Source organism: Oculina patagonica, chromosome 13 (genome assembly GCF_052425735.1).
Source record: "Oculina patagonica isolate OP01 chromosome 13, crgOcupat, whole genome shotgun sequence".
Classification (NCBI taxonomy): domain Eukaryota; kingdom Metazoa; phylum Cnidaria; class Anthozoa; order Scleractinia; family Oculinidae; genus Oculina; species Oculina patagonica.
This window is the reverse complement of record NC_135770.1, coordinates 7,943,615-7,962,294: the sequence shown is the minus strand read 5'-3', so window position 1 is coordinate 7,962,294 and position 18,680 is coordinate 7,943,615. Positions and strand designations below refer to the sequence as shown.

Here is an 18,680-nt window from a genome sequence, read left to right as displayed (position 1 = left end):
CAATTGGCTCAAAGAGGAGGGTCAAGACTAGCTTCTCCTGGCATTAAAAAGCAGATTTGTCGTTAATTTCGATCTTCGTTACATTTCCCGCCTTAGAAAGGACATCTGTTTCGAGTGTCGACTAAAGCTTTGAATAAGAATTGTTTATATAATCACTGATAACTACTGAGCTTTTAAACTCTCACTCTTAGTATTGTATAACTAATTGGCTTTTAACGCTTTTAATTCAGTGGAAGTGCGAATTTGACGAAGATGAAGACTTACATTGTAATCTCGTGGCACATGTCGACGATGGAAGGCCCCGAGAACTCAGACATTGAAGCATCGACGCCAACAAAACGTTCGTAAGTGTCTTTCACGTTGATAACACGTGACACGAGCTAGCCATTTCCAGCGGTCACCACCCTGCCACATTCATACTTGATCTGTAGCGGATGTCTTGAGCTCTAACAAACCAAAACACCTGACAGGATAGCCTGCGTTGTAGACGAACAAAACGTTTTGTTCGTCTGCAACGCAGGCTACTGGAAGGACTGAAGCTTTCTAAACCGAAGAAAGGCTAAATCTTAGACTAGCCGGTGTGCAATGTTCTGTTTTTTCAAATAAAACGTTACTGTTAAATGATAAAATCACTTATTATTGAGATTAGAGACAGAAGATAATCAGTGCAAAATGATTGAAAATGACAAAACCTTTTCATCTCGCCATTGTCAATTTGTTATAAGAGCGGGTCAATGATACGGCAAGCGCTTTAAAGCAGGAGGTGCTCTTCTGCAAAGTCGTCTAATGAGAGAAGCCGTGGCGACGTGAAGAGATCTAGAGCTCCTGGAGAAGCTATGCTGTTGTACGGTCAACCGTCATTATTTGGACGTGGAACGTGAATAGGGTGAAGGGCTTGGTCCTGGAGCTTCCCAGGCCTTTTGAGAGCGTTTCGAAAAGGACGTATGTGAATGTACATTCCACGCCATTCAGACTTAAGTCCGTTTCCGTTTTTAATACCCAAAAAAATCCCCTATTTAAATCAAGTCACCCCAAAAAAACCTTGGCAAAATTTCCAACCCCAAAAAAATCCCAGAATCGAAAATTTTAACCCCCAAAAAATCCTTCGATCATCCCCGTCATTTACAAGCCGGAGTACCCCCCCCCCCTCCCTGGGGTTCTATGGTGAAATCTTAATAGGCCTTATTCGTATTCCCCGACGGCCCTGGGACGAGAGCCTTCTAAACATGAATGCGAGGCTAATGCGGGGTACTTTGCTCGAAATTGCAAAGAAACATATGGAAAATTGCGACTGGGTTGCCGAAAAACCTTAAAAATTATAAACGCTTTGAGGATCTTGAGCTAGGAGGTGATCTGCAGGCTAGAGGGATACCAGTGTCAATCAGAAAAATTAGAAGATCTGGTAGAACTGACCAAGAAGGCTAAGGCTATCCGCGAAATTCGTTTGTCCCGACCTCGAGGGAAGTGCCATTTACTTACATCCCAGGTACTGACCAATCTTTGTTTGATCATCCATTTACTTCAGTGTAGCTGTGGCTTTGGAAAGGTAGCTTACTGTTATACCTCTAAGTTTTCGGAGGTAAAGCTGCGAGCATACCCATATTTAATTAACATGCTCATGCATAGTTATTTACCACATGTTAAAATCAACAGTCACATGTAGCTTACTTTTACTGGGTGTCTACAAAACGAAGACCGAAGACCGAAGACCTAAGACCTAACACCCAAAAACGAAGACTTAATTAATTTTAGGCCTTTTCAACTTCAGGCAGTTAAAACTTGGATAAAGTGCTTTTTGGGAGGCTATCACACGCAAAACAGCGGGGTCTTCGTTTTGTAGAATAGGCCGGGTGAAACTACAAAACGAAGACCCTTGCTCAAACGCTTTTTCAGACGCCAAAAGACGCGAAACCGACAGGGTTTTCATTTTGTAGAAAAGGCCGGGTGGAACTTCAAAACGAAGACCCTCGCTCAAACGCTTTTTCAGACGCCAAAAGATGCGAAACCAATGGGGTCTTCGTTTTGTGTGCGTCTGAAAAAGCACTTTATCCAAGTTTTAACTGCCTGAAGTTTAAAAGGCCTAAAATTAATTAAGTCTTCGTTTTTGGGTCTTAGGTCTTCGGTCTTCGTTTTGTAGACACCCCACTTTTATTTACCTCCTAGACATACAAGAATATATATATGGAATTGTTTTTCTGATGACATTAGCACTGCCGCCGTGGTTAATCATAGGCGTACGGGCACCTTCGGACCTGGGGGGGCGGAGACCTTGTTGCCCGAAAAAAAAATGGCATGGGTTGAAAGCCGAATAAACAGGCATACGAAATGGACAACAGAACGTGCGTTAAATTAATCTCGTGACGTTGCCCAAAGATGTCAATGCACTGAATCCTTTTTCTTCGGAAATTTTTTTTATTTACGTAAGTTCAGCAAAAATGAAAGTATTTTTAGGAGGCAATTTACATTGTTTTCCCCCCACTTGAAAGTTATTTAAAATGCGTGAAACATTTAGAAGATGCACGGGTTGAAACATATTGTTGAAAGTTTTGAGCTCACTTGAGTCAAAAGCATTAGCTTCCTTACATTTGTAACCGTATCGCAGCTTTGTTTTTGGGTCCACCGCTCGCAAACGTTCAAACTATGGAAAAGCTGATTGCAGCTGAATCGTGCAGAATTTGCGAGAAAATCGAATATGATTATAGCAATTTGCAAGATGAAACGAAAGCAGATTAATGAGAAATTTGGACTTTTGAACTACAAAGTTCGGTATATTTCCAATATTTTTTTCTGTTGATATAATTCGTTTTGATTGTAATTTTGAGGTTTGTCTGCTTATTTTTTTTTTCTCTGGCTTGTTGCCCGAATTCTTAGCGTTTTGCCCGAAAAATTTTGGCACTGGGGGGGCTGCAGCCCCCCTCGCCCCCCCGCCTCGTACGCCTATGTGGTTAATATCTTATAAAAATTGTTAGATTGTTAGGAAAATCGCTCCTTTGTTACTGAGATTACCAAAACGTCCTTAACGTCAACAGCTAGCCCTAGCATGGTTTATACACAGCTATGGAAATACGCATTTTAGGAAGCGCGATCAGATCTTATAATGTGTTTTCTAATTTTTTTTCATGATCTACAGTGGAGGACATACTGTTTCCCTTCCAGTAATTCATGTGCATTAAGCATTCGTTTCAAAAAGCGCAAAGGGGTATTAGCCGACTTGTACGAGCACGATTTTCATGTGGGTACTTAAGTGGCAGTTTCCCTTAAAGCGGTCCATCGCATTTCGGGTCGGAAAAAAGTTTTCCCTCAAACTTTGCCCAGTGAACTATCTTAGGTTGTAAGTAAATGCAACGACTTTAGTTTTTGGAAATACGTTAAAATATATATTTTTAGAGCTCTCAACAGAAAAGGCTGCAAAAGGCCTAATTTTGAGCTTGGCCAGAACGAGAAATTTCATAAGTTGACGAGCTTGCCGCTCAAAAACAACCAAACGCAACAAATTATTATTATCATTCCTAAGTTAAGTGGTCCTTCAAAGGTTGAAAACGCATGTTAATTTTAATACATTTTGATTTACGGGTCCGTGAAAATTTAAATATCAGCAACCGTTAGATCGCTTTTAGTAAACATGCAAAAGTATGGTGTCTTCGCCGGCCTTTATTTCACGAGTCCAGACCAGACCATTCTAAATTCTAACTGAATCCTACTAAACAGATGTTAAGAAGCATAGAAATATAAAAATACCTTGCACTTTTTATCTTCCTTTGCCACAGCGACTTCGAAAATTTCGTGCTTATGCGAGTAAGTAAGCTCAGTTGCATAATGTGTATGAAATACTTGCATAAGCACGAAATGTTCGAAGTCGCTGTGGCAAAGGAAGATAAAAAGTGCAAGGTATTTTTATATTTCTATGCTTCTTAACATCTGTTTAGTAGTTTGGTGCGTTTGGTTGTTTTTGAGCGGCGAGCTCGTCAACTTATGAAATTTCTCGTTCTGGCCAAGCTCAAAAATAGGCCTTTTGCAGCCTTCACTGTTGAGAGCTCTAAAAAAGATATTTTAACGTATTTCCAAAAACTAAAGTCGTTGCATTTACTTACAACCTAAGATAGTTCACTGGGCAAAGTTTGAGGGAAAACTTTTTTTCGAACCCGAAATGCGATGGACCGCTTTAAGAGAAACTGCCACTTAAATATTACTGTTTATGTAAGGAAAAAAAAATGTTCTTTTTTTAGGAATACAGGGTAATGGGTTGCTAAGTTTTTGTTTCAGTTTATTATTTAAACCCACATTTAACTCAGTGCAAGTTTCAAGCTTCAAGATGAATAAATAACGCTCATCAGCAGTAATGTCAAATGTTAAAACAGGCTACTAAACTGGGTATTAGTAATAAAGACTGAGGACATGATAACAATTGGTTGTTGTTGTTGTTGTTTTATAGAAGAAAGGATGATGTGCTTGTTAATTAAAGTACTTTCCCTTTAGACAGTGAGGCTGGATTTCGTTTTACTTTTTAAAAAACATTGGGTCGGTCAGGCGATGCGATGGGAAACGAAAAATTTTATTGGAATGCATGGCCTTTCTAGAAAAATAGACAGCGCCCAATTTACTCGAAATTACTTAGATCATATCTATTTCATGATCCTTTTTTTAATTAATAAAGACATCTAGTTTCCTATTCCATTTATTTAAAAGGATATAAAAATGTAAAAACAGATACAAGATATTATGCCCCATGTTGTATTTACGGTTTTTTCATATGATTACACTTAAATCGTTATCAGCCACCGCCATCGCAGTCGCTGTCGCCGTCCCTATCATCCGTTTTTTGTTGGAAGAACACGGAAATCATTTTTCCACTTTTTCACTGACTGACTTACATTGAAGCGATTGGAAGGGATCGGGGGTTCTCATATGATAGTCCCATAAGAGCGAACACCTACGAAAAACAATCATTTTAATTAGCCCTAGATCCAACGCTATGGTAGCCTTCAATGAAAGAGCAAAACTCGCGGCCTCTTATCTTGTCAGCTAGAAGGACAGAACACGTACGGGTGATCCAAGCGATCATGATCGCCCCACATGTTAGCGATTTTCCGTGTAATATTCTTATATAACCGCCCCAATCGCAAGAAAACTTTTTGAAGTAACAGAAACGATATATAGAAAAGATCGGGGCGATTATGAGAACCAGTCTTTAACAATCCCATCATCGCAAAAGAAGTTATGTCGAGAAATTCATTCGATTTATTATTATTTGAACGAATCCTTAAAATAATAAGTTTTCTAAGGGAGAAAACACCAACGAAGTAAAAATAAACCGTAAATTAACAAGAGTGGACACAACTAAAAAAAAATTGGACGGACTGCCAACAGAAAACGCGAAAAAATAGCAAATTTTACCGAGATGAACCTTCCGTGACAAAGTTACTTTATATGCTAATTTCTTAGACTCACCTTGACCATGATCTCTAAGAGATCGAAACATCCTTTTTTCTTTATCGCCAATTTTTTGGGACCTTCCTTATTGCGAGGGTTAAACGGGTACCCAAGGACGTTTTACATATACCAAAACTTTGAATCCGGAAGGAGACGTTTGTCAACGGGAACAAATTGTTTGATAATAGAATAGTCCTGCTTCCTTGAGGCATCAATATATTATTTGCACTGGTGTCTTAATGGGCCGTTTGTACTTAAAGTGAGCAGTTGATTTTGTCTTGAAAGGGCGAATTATTGACCATTTTTTCTGACGGATTTTTTTGATAATTGACGAAAAAAAGAAAAGAAATAAGGTCAGAGCAAGTTGACCTTTGCTGTGTGCCGTGCAACCTGACGTTTCATCTCTCGTTTATTAAGCAGCATTTTCCGTGACATCATTCGGCCACGGTTGCTAGCAAACTTTTGCACTTAGGTTTCACTTACAACGCACACTTGTTTTGTGTGATTAAGGTAACTTTCAACTGGAGAGAAATTTATTGAGTCCTGGATCAAATCAATGGACTTGCGATGAACTCGCTTACCCTTTACAGCTTTATTTCTATCACTTTTACCCCCCCCCCCCCCCCCCACAATCTCTTCATCGTAAAAGAAGTTATGTCAAGATATTAATTCAAAACTGAAACCTCAAAATAATAGATTTTCTAAGCCGATTTTTTGTGACCTTGCATTATTGCGAGGGTTAAACGGGTACCCAAGGACGTTTTGCATACACGAAAACTTTGAATCCGGAAGGAGACGTTTGTCAACGGAAACAAATTGTTTGATAATAGAGTAATCCTGCTTTTTAGAGGAAGCAGTTCTCGCTTATCATTTACACCTACAGTTTGTTTTTTATCGCTTTTACTTAACGTTCCCATCGTCTTAAAATCATACATATGCTGCTATCTTAGATTTCATTTGTAACTTAAAAAGTTTAAACCACTGTCCTTATCGCTGAATTTTTATTACGGAAAAGTTTTAGAAGAAGTTGTTTATTCCAGCTATAAAACTGAAAGAGACACGTTTATTTTGTGTATGATCTTTTTTTGAGACCTTGCTTAGGGCGCGCATGAGTTAAACAGATGACAAACACAAATTAAACTAAAACTCAACTTTATTCATTGAGTATCGAGGCGGGCGGCAAAAAAGTGAAACTAAGTTAATTACAAAAATCTTAAGAAAACGTTTTTTTTACTAAATAATACTTTAAATGAATGAATTTATCAAAGATTTATTCATTCTGATTTCGTTGCAGATACAAAAACCTCGAATCCGAAGGAAACATTTTTCCAACGGAAATGAAATTGCTTGATAAAAGAATGACCTTGGTTTCTTGAGGCATCAATATGTTCTCGAAATTTTCTCTAAGAGAATGACCGCCTTATCAAGAGAGCATATGTCTTTTACAAAAACAAATCACGAACACGCACGCAAAAAGTCATTTACATGTCTTAATGGCCTTAATGGATCTTAATGGATTTTAAACAAAAAAAGATATGATGTATATAATACTGGCAATAAAACCAGCTAAAGCATCAGTTCATCCCTAAGCTCGTTGAAGACGGACAACTGCAATTCAAAGCGTGATTTTTTTTGTAAGTAGCTATCTTTTACAGTTATTTTCCTTTGTAAGGGTAGATAACAATGGATGTCAAGCATGCCTTAACTCAGCACACGGCTATATTTATACATGTATATACAAAGTTAAATCATTCTGTACATCCAAATTGTAAGCATCCCGAAAAAGCCTAAGCGTACGGGCACCTTCGGACTTAGGGCGCGGTGACCTTCTTGCTCGAAAATATTGCACAATGGCCCGATGGTGCGTGAGTATTAAAATCGAAATTCAAACGACCTCAAATTGCAAAAAAAAAAAAATACTAGTATCATTCATAAAAAGGTTATTTTGAAACCTCGCATACTCTATAACCTCTATCGGCATTCTTCTCGATTTAGTAAAAATCTGACAAAAGTTATTCCTTCCGTGGCGTTGTCCGAAAATGTCTATCATCTTGTCCATACCGCTCACAGTGGGACTTTATTACCATCAACAGGAGTGCTTAATACAGACTATAGCAAGGTTGTTTAGTCCCTTCTCTTCCATTGTGTCACACCTTTTTCGTTGTGCATTTTTATCATAATTGTTTTTAAATTATATTCTACTTTTAATAATTGTAATTTTAACTTTTTAAAATCATTGCAAGTTTACCTTTAATTGTAATTTTAGCTTTTTAAATTCATTGTAAGTTTACTCTTAATTGTAATTTAGTTTTAAGCTTTTTTTATTCCGTTTTTAATCTTGTAATGCGCATTTGAACATTTTATGGAATTTGCGCACTATAAATGTTATTATTATTATTATTATTATTATTATTATTATTATTATTATTATTATAATTATTATTATAATTATTATTATCATCTACGAAAATGTATTTCAGGACAACCATGAAAGCCACTTTGTGTTTGGTGATCTCCGTCATGATCCTGTTTTGTGTTGGAGAGACGGCCGCTCTGAAGCCAGAGCGTTTTGAGACCGAAGGTAGATGATGTTGTTTTATATGTCGGGTACAGTACACTTACTCGATATTTGTACGTGATTGCCTAACTCCACTGAGTAGAGTGCAAAAAGCGCAAAATGAGTAAAATAAATATGACGCGATATTTAAACTCTAGCCAATTTTTTAACGGGTTTTATACTTACACAAATTCCTGTTACTCCTTACTCGGTATATTTTTGTTACGCCACAAAATGTAATAACTGACACAAAATGTAATAGTAACGCAAAATGTAATAACTTTCGACGCAAAATGTAATAACTTTCGACGCAAAATATAATAACGTCGGTAACGCAAAATGTAATACATAAAAGTAACGCAAAATGTAATAGCGCAAAATGTAATAATGTTTTGGTTGGTATATATTTGTTCGAAATATAAGGAATTACATGTGGGTAAGGGACAGAACATCGGTCTTTTTTACGACTTCTTTTCTTTTGCTTGTTTACAAGCAAAAAGTAGGAGAATAGCGTTTACGTTGGGTAAAATCTGAACCGGAAGGGATCGCATTCTTGTTAACTCTCAAGGGACTGTTTTAATTTCTCAAGGAAATACTTTCCGCTGTGGGTGATCATAGCGCGTGACTTGTTAAGTGTCACTCTATAGTTGTGCTTCAGCACTTCCGTTCTTGAAGAAAAAACGTGACTTGTCAAATTTACAAACGTTATTAATATAACAATCAAAAACGTGAGTAGCCCAATCTTACGTCACATAACCAATTAAGAATGTAAGGGGTTCAGCGCTCGAAGGCAGCGAAGTTTAAAACGATTAAGAACGCAATTTGTCATGGTACAAGTCTTTAGGCGCTAATATTAATTGATTCCCACTGCAAAATTATTCAGGCTGCCGAGAAATTTAAGCGGTGGATAGCGAATTACTATCGAATTATATCATTGCGAAGGATAGCACTTGTATGTTCGCTTCATTTAGGCCCCAGAAAGATCGTTGGTTGCAAGAAATTCAGAATTCTTCCCGAATTTGACGGCACTGATCGCCGGCCATCCAATCTCATTTCGACACATGATAGATAGAGGGCGAAAATATTATGCTATTCAAACGCCTTTTTTAATGGAATTGACGGCAGGGTTTGATTTTAATAATTTAAATTTATCCCCATTACCATTACAGACTGCAGCTACAGCTGCCGAGCTCGATCAGTCTATATTAAATACGCGACAATTGTGTAACGAAATTGACCTCTTTAAATATTCGGGTCAGGCAAGGAGACCGATCGGACAAGCGTTTCATTGTGTAATTTTGTGGTGGCATAAATCTGAGGTTAGCCGTCTGTTGTGTTGCAAAATGTGCCACTAAGAACAGTGTAAACGTTTTGCATTTTTCATAAAAATAAATGTTTTCTTTCAGCAAATCCCGGCAGCAAATCGGGCCTTTATAATCCATTCAATAACTGAGAGTAAAACATTTTACACATTTATTGAATAATCGCTCTGTCAGTTTGACAAACCTTTTGTTTCAAACCACGGTTTAAGCTTTCTACGTTGCACAGGTAAGGCTTTCTCTCGAATTCTGAGCCAATCTGACCATGGTTTTGTGCCTGTGTTTTGTGAAACAATCGCTAAATATGCCTCCGAAGTGCCCGCCAACCATACATTGTTCTTACAGAGAGCGGTTTGTTTGTCCGAATTTTGTCTGACTCACACCGAAGGTCAAATTCTGTGACGTCATTAGTGCGCTTCGCTAATTGCAACATCATTAAATGTGTTAAGTGATATTAACAAGTGTTTTTGTAGCCTGTTGTGAAATGACTTCCAACGGAAGCAGTAAACGCTAAACGTTTCTTCTGTTCAGAAGTTAATGCATCGCCATTAGAAAAATAAACAGCAACGGTTTTACTAGAAATGTAGTCGTTAGAAATGGCATGTGTAGCCATAAGGTAAAGAATAACGCGAGGAGAAGCGGCTTTTGGTAATATTCAAACAAAAATTTACTTCTCAATGTGGGTTTAAGATTGCGTGACGAGACAAAAGGTAACTCTGTCGTGCGTAACCTAACCTGCGATCAGGCGTTATTTTTTTTCGCTCAACGGAAAAATGAGCCTTCCCTGAGCCTTCCCTCCGCCTTTTTAACCAAGCCAAAGTATATGAGTCGCAAAGTACCCAGCCGTCGCGACTGACAAATACAGCATTTCCTCCGCGAAAATAAAAAAATGCTTGAACTGAAAGACGTTTGAATTCTTCCATGATAAGTTCGAACAACAATGCCCAGCATAAACCTTCTACTCATACTAACCTCATGCAAAAAAAAGTCGATATCTCGAAGAGATCTGTTTTAAACTGGCGGACGCCACGAGCTTTTCCAAAAGGCTACTTTGATTTTTCCAGGGGAAAAGGGGTGAATAGGTGAACTCTCGTTAAATTCCTGTAGAAAAGTATTTTTTCATACAAAAAAAGCCCTTCAAATAACACATGCCTTTCTTTATTTTGAAATTAAGGTACAAAAACTACGATTTGTAATGGTATATATACTAACTTTATATGGCAACAATGAAATATCACTCAATTCTTTATCCGTTATATTATCACGCTTATTAACGTACTAACAAACAAGCGACTTTGTCCAATTTAGCGTCTTGCAATATTACGCTAGAAGAGAGTCAGCTCCTTTTTAAATAAAAATCGGTAAAAGAATTATGCATATATATATTAAATTGATGAGAATCTTATTTTAAACGAAATCTAACTGCAACTCTGAGGAAGGAAAAATGTAACTTGAAAATGTAAACTGAAACTTTAAACTATTTCAGGGCTCTTTTAATTGCGGGTTCTCCAGTAAATTAAGATTTATTAAGATTTTGCTATCAGTTGTGCCTTGATATTGAAAGTTTGAAACTCTTGCCTAGAGCAAGTCTCTGATGGGTGCCTATTATGATCTTAAAAAAAAAATAATTAAAAAATAAATAAATGAATGTTTCGAATAAACATATACCAACCAGAACACTATTACATTTTGCGCTATAACATTTTGCGTTACTTTTATGTATTACATTTTGCGTTAAAAGTTGATACATTTTGCGTTACCGACGTTATTACGTTTTGCGTCGAAAGTTATTACATTTTGCGTCGAAAGTTATTAAATTGTGCGTTACTATTACATTTTGTGTCAGTTATTACATTTTGTGGCGTAACAATTTTTACTTGTCGTTTGCATTTTTTTAACCCGGCTTTCGACATGTAAGAAGTAGCTGAAAAAAAAAATTATTTTAATATTTGAAACAATAATGGGAGAGGGGTCTTAAAATCGGATGTATTTATTTTTTGCCTTCAGGTAGATGGGTGGGGTTTTCAGCGGGGGTTGGGGGAGGGGGCTTATAAGCGGAATTTGCGGATTGCAAAAAAAATACACATATTAACTGTGAGTCCAAGCTGCGTTAGAGAAATACAACATTGCTTTGGGCTTCAATAGATTGCATGCATTGAACAGATTCATGACCTGCAATTTTGTTCTTGTTAACAGATATTGACAAGAGGTCCGATGCTCGTACCACTCACTGCACGGACCAATGCAGTGGCAGGGAAAACCACAACTTATACAGTGTGGAATTCTACTTGTGCATGATAACCTGCGGCATTTTTACTCAGTCCCCTCCTCAGTCTTAGCCAGGTTAGTCATCCAAGCACGTCGGAAACATTCCGGGCAAGAGAAATTGGAAGTTTTCTCTCCCGTTCTTTGTTTCCAAATATTTTTTTGTTGTAACTCCCGCTGGCTGGATTAGTATAACGCGGATACGGCTGGATAAGTAATAATACTCACTTCTAGTATTACGCGCAAGAAAGCATCTGCTCTTTACACAAGAACAAATACCCACCGATAAGATTTATCTTGACTTTCTTGGCTTTTTTATTTTCGACTCTGTGTTTAATCTGTTTGCTAAGTGTTTAACGATTCAAACTTACAGGAAAATTTAACCAGCGGAGCGATTTTTCATTTCGCCAGCAACGCAGGCTAGAAAGGGACGGGAATGCTTATGTCATGTTTAATAAACGAGCAGGAGAGCTATATCAAGTTTAAAACACGAGGCGCAGTCGAGTGTTTTAGACTTGATAAAGCACGAACTGTGAGTTTATTGAACGGTTTCAAAAACCGTCCGATGTAGATCTTCATTCTTGCACTGATATTTAAATGTTATTTTATTGGTCAAGAAAATTGGAAATAAAATTTAGCCTTGTCCTTATAAGATATAAAGACACTCATTAAACATTAATTTCCTTTGTACTTTCTTAATTAAATATTAACGAGTTTTTGAAAGGGGCATTAAAGGCAGAGTTTATTACTGCCTATTACCTATTAGTGTTCATGATCAGGACAAAACGCTAGTGTTTTTACCCTTTAAGGGTGAACTATATCTTTTAAGATTGTCGCGACGAAATATAGAAAAAACGCTGTTATAAAGAAAGGCGGTTTATGGATCAACCTACGTAGCTTGAATTTTATAATTTTTTTCGTAGATAAATAGCTCATACATGTCTGTGTATTTGGAATGAAGTTTTTTAGGGCCAAATAAAGTTTGAGCCACAACCTGTTGGTCTCGTTTAGGCGTAAATTATGCTTACATGTACAATTCTTGTTTGCTTTTTCAGGTTGCCACTAATATACCGATCAACAGGACCCAAGGCGCTTTATTTGGGCTATGGAGGTGTAATCGTAATAGAGGAAATTAAGAGACAAGAAACTAGTTCCTGTCCATTTCTTTGAGACATTTCATTTAGCTGGGTTACGTTATTGTAAACTTTAAGGTGGAGAACAAATAAACAATGTATAATCAAAGCTGAATTCGCCTTTTCTTTTAACCTGTGTTGTGTAAGAACTTGGTGTGCTAAAAGCCGCGTTCAACGTCTTTATGATTCTAATGTAACACAAAACCAGCCTAAGCTGTTGACATATTTATCGCATGATAAAGGAATACTTTTCATAACCACAACAAGCGAATTATTTGCCCTTTCTTTCCTCGCAGTATTTTTTAAGGGAAAATTATAGGAAACACCTATAGCTGGTGTAGGGCAGTTATGGATTTTAAGACAAATACAGAACCAGACAACAGATACAAAATTCATACAATAGCTTTAAAAGTGTACTTTAAAATAAGCCAAAAGCATGTGCAATGTTCAAGGATTCACAGCAACACCATGTACCACCTGCTCCAACATGAATGGCTCGCTACCCTGCAATTCTATAGAACAAACAACAAAAACAACGTTCCCATGCCCAAAAACAGTAGCAACTGCTATACAAGAGGACCAGTAGAATTACAAGCTTATGAGAGCTGCTATACTACTGTTGGAGTGAAATCTGCAGCAATTTAAAAATGCACAAATCGTTACATGTCACGGGCCTTTAAGGCGCTATATTGTCACGCAACATAAAAACGCGTATACCGGGTATGTGCGTTCTTATGCGGATATGTTGCTTAGGGACAATGGATGTGATTGAATGACATTAACAATGCTTTCAACGACTCCGAGATGTAACATTCGGAAGTTGAAATTTTAACGTGTAACAACACGGAGTCAAATACGGACTCAAACAGGATTAAAACCAAGACTTGGTATCTTATTAAGTGGCTAAATAGCCATAGTTTCTACAATCATCTCAACAGAACTGACAGACCTATCTGTAAAAACACACAATAGCACCTGTACTTTGGGATGGAATAACGGGCATTTTGGAGACATTTGGAGGAATCTCTACATTTTCCCCTTACGAGGGGCTAGACTTTCTGTGAGTTAAGGAGTATATAAAGTTGACTTTCAGACTTGACTTTCAAAACTAAACAGTTGCCAAACCAGGCCAAAAAAAAAACCAAACCTCAAAACACGTTTCTAGACAAGTTATACTACAAGACAACGTTTAGGGTGACCTTTTAAACAATTATTCGGGTCGGTCTGTAACATTCCAGGTATAGCATGCATACAACAGTGACCACTCGATGAAACCCAGTTGTCTTTGCTATATTAACTTTGTCAAACTTGTATTGACCCGATCTATCCACCCTTTCATGTTATCATCATGACGCGTCCAGCTTTTCAAGCTAGCCCGGCGTCACGAGCCAAGTTATAGAAGATTCCTTGTTGAGCCAGCAGTGCTTGCGGTGTGTCAAACTCCATCATAAAACCTCTGTCAAGTACTATGATCCTGAAAAGAAAAACGAATTTAAACATAATTCTTTCATTAGCTACAATTACAAACCAGATTGTGACCCTTGTCTTGCAATATTTTGCACAGAAGACTCATAAAATGGTCGAACGAAGCAACAACGTAGATTGAATTATTTTAATCCAAATAATCCCCTGCCTCAAAAAATAATAATCGATTTTTATCGTTTGTTTCAAACTGATTTTCGAAGGAGCTGCATCACGGTTGAAACAATTTTTCCAAAAAAAAAAGTTTGTGGATTGAACCTTTTTTCCGTCATTTTCCCATTTTGATATGTTGTCCTGTCTTCCTCAGTAAAATATAATAAGCGTTTTCAATCAATTTGATAGTTATTGCGTACATCGCAACACATGACTTGAAATCTCGTGATAGCTCCTTTAATTCAAAGCCAAAAAAAATGATTGATTCCGTCAATACAATAACTACTTCTCCTGTTTTCTTCCCCGCCATGTCATGAGTAAACAGTGAATTAGAAAAAGACAAAAGGTGATAAGCAACAGATTGAGAAGTTTTCTTCGTTAAGTTATAATAAGATAAGATAAGATAAGATAAGATAAGATAAGATAAGATAAGATAAGATAAGATAAGATAAGATAAGATAAGATAAGACAAGATAAGATAAGATAAGATACTTTATTTAAGTGTCAAAACCTTATAGCCTGGAAAATAATACCATACTAATTAGGGGACACTGCTAAAAACTAAAAGCTACACTTATACTAAATATAAATACAATAAAAATATATATAAGTCATATAAAAATGTTATTATAATCTACGATATAGAAAAATGTTTAAATCTTAATTGTTAAAAATAACAAATAAAAAATAAAAAATAAATAAATAAATAATAATAATAATAATAATGACTTGACTTGAGAGGCACTATGTGCAGCATAGTGCCTCATCCTCATTCATCCTTTGCAGTACAATGAACACGGAAACGCAGATTGTCCTTTCTTCTGTAAAAGTCATATAAGAATTTGAAGGAGCTATACCTGGTATAGTCCATAATGGTGTTGAGCCTGTGAGCGATGGTGAACACTGTGCGGTCAGCGAACTCACGCCGAATCGTTTGTTGAATGAGTTCATCAGTTTCCAGGTCCACCGCGGCCGTGGCTTCGTCCAGAACCAAGATCTTACTTTTTCGGAGCAGCGCACGCGCTAAACACACCAACTGCCGCTGACCCACACTGTAAAAAACAAAATAATTTTATAGATGCTATGGAATCGTTAGTTACTGAGTAACTATGCATGGAATCGGCAGTCGTTTCCTCCACTTCACCAAGGCCTATCAAGCATTTAGTAGTATACACCTAATTCACAAACGTCGTCATAGAAAAAAAATACAAATATAAGAGGCAACTGGGAGTTAATTAGGTACTGTAAAGATATCTTTAAAATTCACCTGAAGAAACGGTTTTAAAATACACGTTAATCAATTTATCTCAAGCGTATGACACGATTAATTTCTATACAGCTACGAAAGCGTGTGTTTCCTATAAATGCAGCAAGCTATCATGATTAAGGTTATTAATTCCTACTTGTCTTTGTCATTGTTCATTTTAATATGACAACGTTATTGCAGTTAAGTGCGTTTAATTTTTTGAGAGGGGGCGGTGAGGAAGATTGAAAAAAAAAAAAAAACAGGATAAAAGGTCCATCTTACATTTGAATCACAATAGTAAATACTCGGAATCTATTGAAGACTTTAAAGATGAATTCCAGTCCGTACTGCGCAATCTCGGCTGCAATGTTTATGTGAGCCTCACACAAAGGGATGTTTACAAGCAAAACTAAAAATTCCGCGACAAACTGACCGTTTTCTTCATTATTAATGCCAGATATCCTTGCAGAACAAATAATAACGAGTGGAAGAACCTTGACGCTGTTTCAAACCGACGTTTCAGCTCATCGGAAATTCGTGAACGAAACGAACTGTAATGGCGGACTAAAAAACATCATGTATGCTGTCACCGAAGTGTAACGTTTCAACGAATTCAAAACAAAAACGAAAACAAACACCGAGTCTGCGCAGTACGGACTGGAAATCAGCTTTAATGTGTGGAAATCTCGACCGACAATAAAAATGGAAAGAACATTTTTGTTTTTCCTTACTGCGGTTATTTTTTCTTGTTACCTTAAATTTTCTCCTCCTTCACTCACTGGGTGTAATAGGCCTTCTTCCAGCCCTGACACAAAGTTCTTTAGGGGGGTCCTTTTTTTTTTTTTTTTCCCCCCCCCCCCCCCCCCCATCACTTTTCTAATGTCCTCCCTTAGAGGGTCTGAATGGGGTTAACCGACTAGCGACAAAGGGCTAAAATTATTACCGACTACCGACAAAACGAGGAAAGAATTACCGATTAGCGACAAATAAATTCTAACCGACAACCGACATGGTCCGATGTTATACGGACGTTTGTATTCAGAAAGAACAGCATTTTGAATTTATGTCTACCTTAAAAAATGTCTAGTTCAGAAGTAACCACACCAATTCCAAATTTAGTCAATTATAAAGTTTCCTGTCACCTTTTCGAGCAGCAGCAGAGGTTCATTTGTAGAACAGTGGCTGGTAATCGAGGCCACAAGGCGTCCCGCTGTTGTATTTTCACTGCGCGTTGGTTATTCATGTGGTGACAGGCCATGAGCGGGATTGTTAAAGTGATTGTAAGGCGAGGAGGTTGCCATCAAACGCCATCATAGCCGGGTTCCGGTGGAAAAAAATCTCATAAAGGTGTTTCCAAGCTAAAAAAAACATCTAACGGAGTTTTTAGGGCTAAAAGAGCCGTCCATTTTTCAGGAAAGCAAAAATTGAAAAGAAAAATCCCTTACAAATAGAAGAAGCGAGTAAAAGAGATTGATAAGCATCTTTCTGTTTTATTGGTAAATGAATAACACTACCTTAAATTTATTCTTGTCTGAAAACGGTCCAAATTTCAGTTTCGCTCGATGTGTAAGTAATGTTTGACGAGCATTTGCTGATGCAAACTGATTTTATCGGTACTAGACGAACACGTTGCTTAAAAAAACAGAGTTAACGAGGTTTAAGTGCAACCAAATAATGAATTATTACAAATTTTCATATCGTCTAGAGTTTAAAGTCTTAAAACTGCGTAATTAAAATAACAAATATTAATAATTAACTTGCACTTTTAATCATTAACTGAGATTTACCGACAACCGACAAAGGTCGAAAATTTTAACCGACAACCGACAAAGTAAGAAATTTTTAACCGACTACCGACATGTGGACCCCCCCCCATTCAGACCCTCCTATAGTGATGGTAGGATCTTGAACTAACCAGATGGCCTGGGTTTGCAGAGTACTTGTCTTCGTTTAACAACTCACATCGGTATTTTCCATCTGAACGAGGAGACGAGGCAACGTTAAACGAAGAACATGGCGGATTGTTAACACAGCTCAGAGCGCATTCTTTATAATTGCTCACAATACTCGATGAACCAACTGATACTTGAAGACGATGAAACTTGTCAACTGCAAAGTTGCCGTACGACACAACATTTCCCTGCACATGGACCCCTCCCCCAAAACAACCCCAAACCCGAAAGAGAACAAAAAAATAATACCCCCGCTTTAAACCACGGCTTCCATCCATATAGTTTTGTGCCACTATTGGCGCGAAATCAAGTGTGAGGACTAGAATGAGGAGTTGTAAATTGAATTTTTCTCCTGGCATAGTGAAGCGGATTTGTCGTTGTTTTCGTCTCCCGTTACATTCCCCGCCTTATCACATCATTAACAGATCCGCAAAGTAAACCCCGGCAATTTTAGGTGTCGCTTCAAGCTTTAAATCGGAGCTTTTGATAATTAATAATACCAAAGGTAAAGGCAAGTTAACTGAATGAGCTACAAAGCCCCTTAGCTTTAGCATTGAGCAGTGATAATTAATTTAATTGGACAGGTATTTCGGTGCGAATTTGTCACAATCGAAGACTTGCATTGTGTTATTCAATTTGTTCCTAACTTGTCTCATAACCTACTTCACACTTAAACAAGTTCAACTTCAACTTCAAGTTCAAAGCATCTGAATCAGATGGAATCATTATTTTAATTGCTAATAATATAGGTAAATACATACAGTTATGCCACAATTGGCTCAAAGAGGAGGGTCAAGACTAGCAGAAGGGGCTTTAAGTTAAATTGTTCTCCTGGCATTAAAAAGCAGATTTGTCGTTAATTTCGATCTTCGTTACATTTCCCGCCTTAGGAAGGACATCTGTTTCGAGTGTCGACTAAAGCTTTGAATAAGAATTGTTTATATAATCACTGATAATTACTGAGCTTTTAAACTCTCACCCTTAGTATTGTATAATTAATTGGCTTTTAACGCTTTTAATTCAGTGGAAGTGCGAATTTGACGAAGACGAAGACTTACATTGTAATCTCGTGGCACATCTCGACGATTGAAGGCCCTGAGAACTCAGACATTGAAGCATCGACGCCAACAAAACGTTCGCAAG

General features: G+C 37.4%; 1 protein-coding gene and 1 long non-coding RNA gene across 2 annotated transcripts; one reads left to right on the top strand and one right to left on the bottom strand.

Moving 5' to 3' along the window:
- The first annotated feature begins 7,006 nt into the window (after positions 1-7,006).
- Positions 7,007-12,813, top strand: LOC144635099 (uncharacterized). Its single transcript, XR_013567303.1, has 4 exons — positions 7,007-7,064; positions 7,911-8,011; positions 11,503-11,649; positions 12,627-12,813. It is a non-coding gene; the product is annotated as an uncharacterized LOC144635099 (long non-coding RNA).
- Positions 12,814-13,090: 277 nt separating this feature from the next.
- LOC144636914 (multidrug resistance-associated protein 1-like) lies at positions 13,091-16,454 on the bottom strand. Its single transcript, XM_078496115.1, has 3 exons — positions 16,339-16,454; positions 15,197-15,391; positions 13,091-14,178 (listed from the first exon to the last, which is right to left on the bottom strand). Exons 1-3 carry the CDS (start codon positions 16,452-16,454, stop codon positions 14,070-14,072), a joined length of 420 nt encoding a protein of 139 aa, XP_078352241.1. The 3' UTR covers positions 13,091-14,069.
- Positions 16,455-18,680: the final 2,226 nt, after the last annotated feature.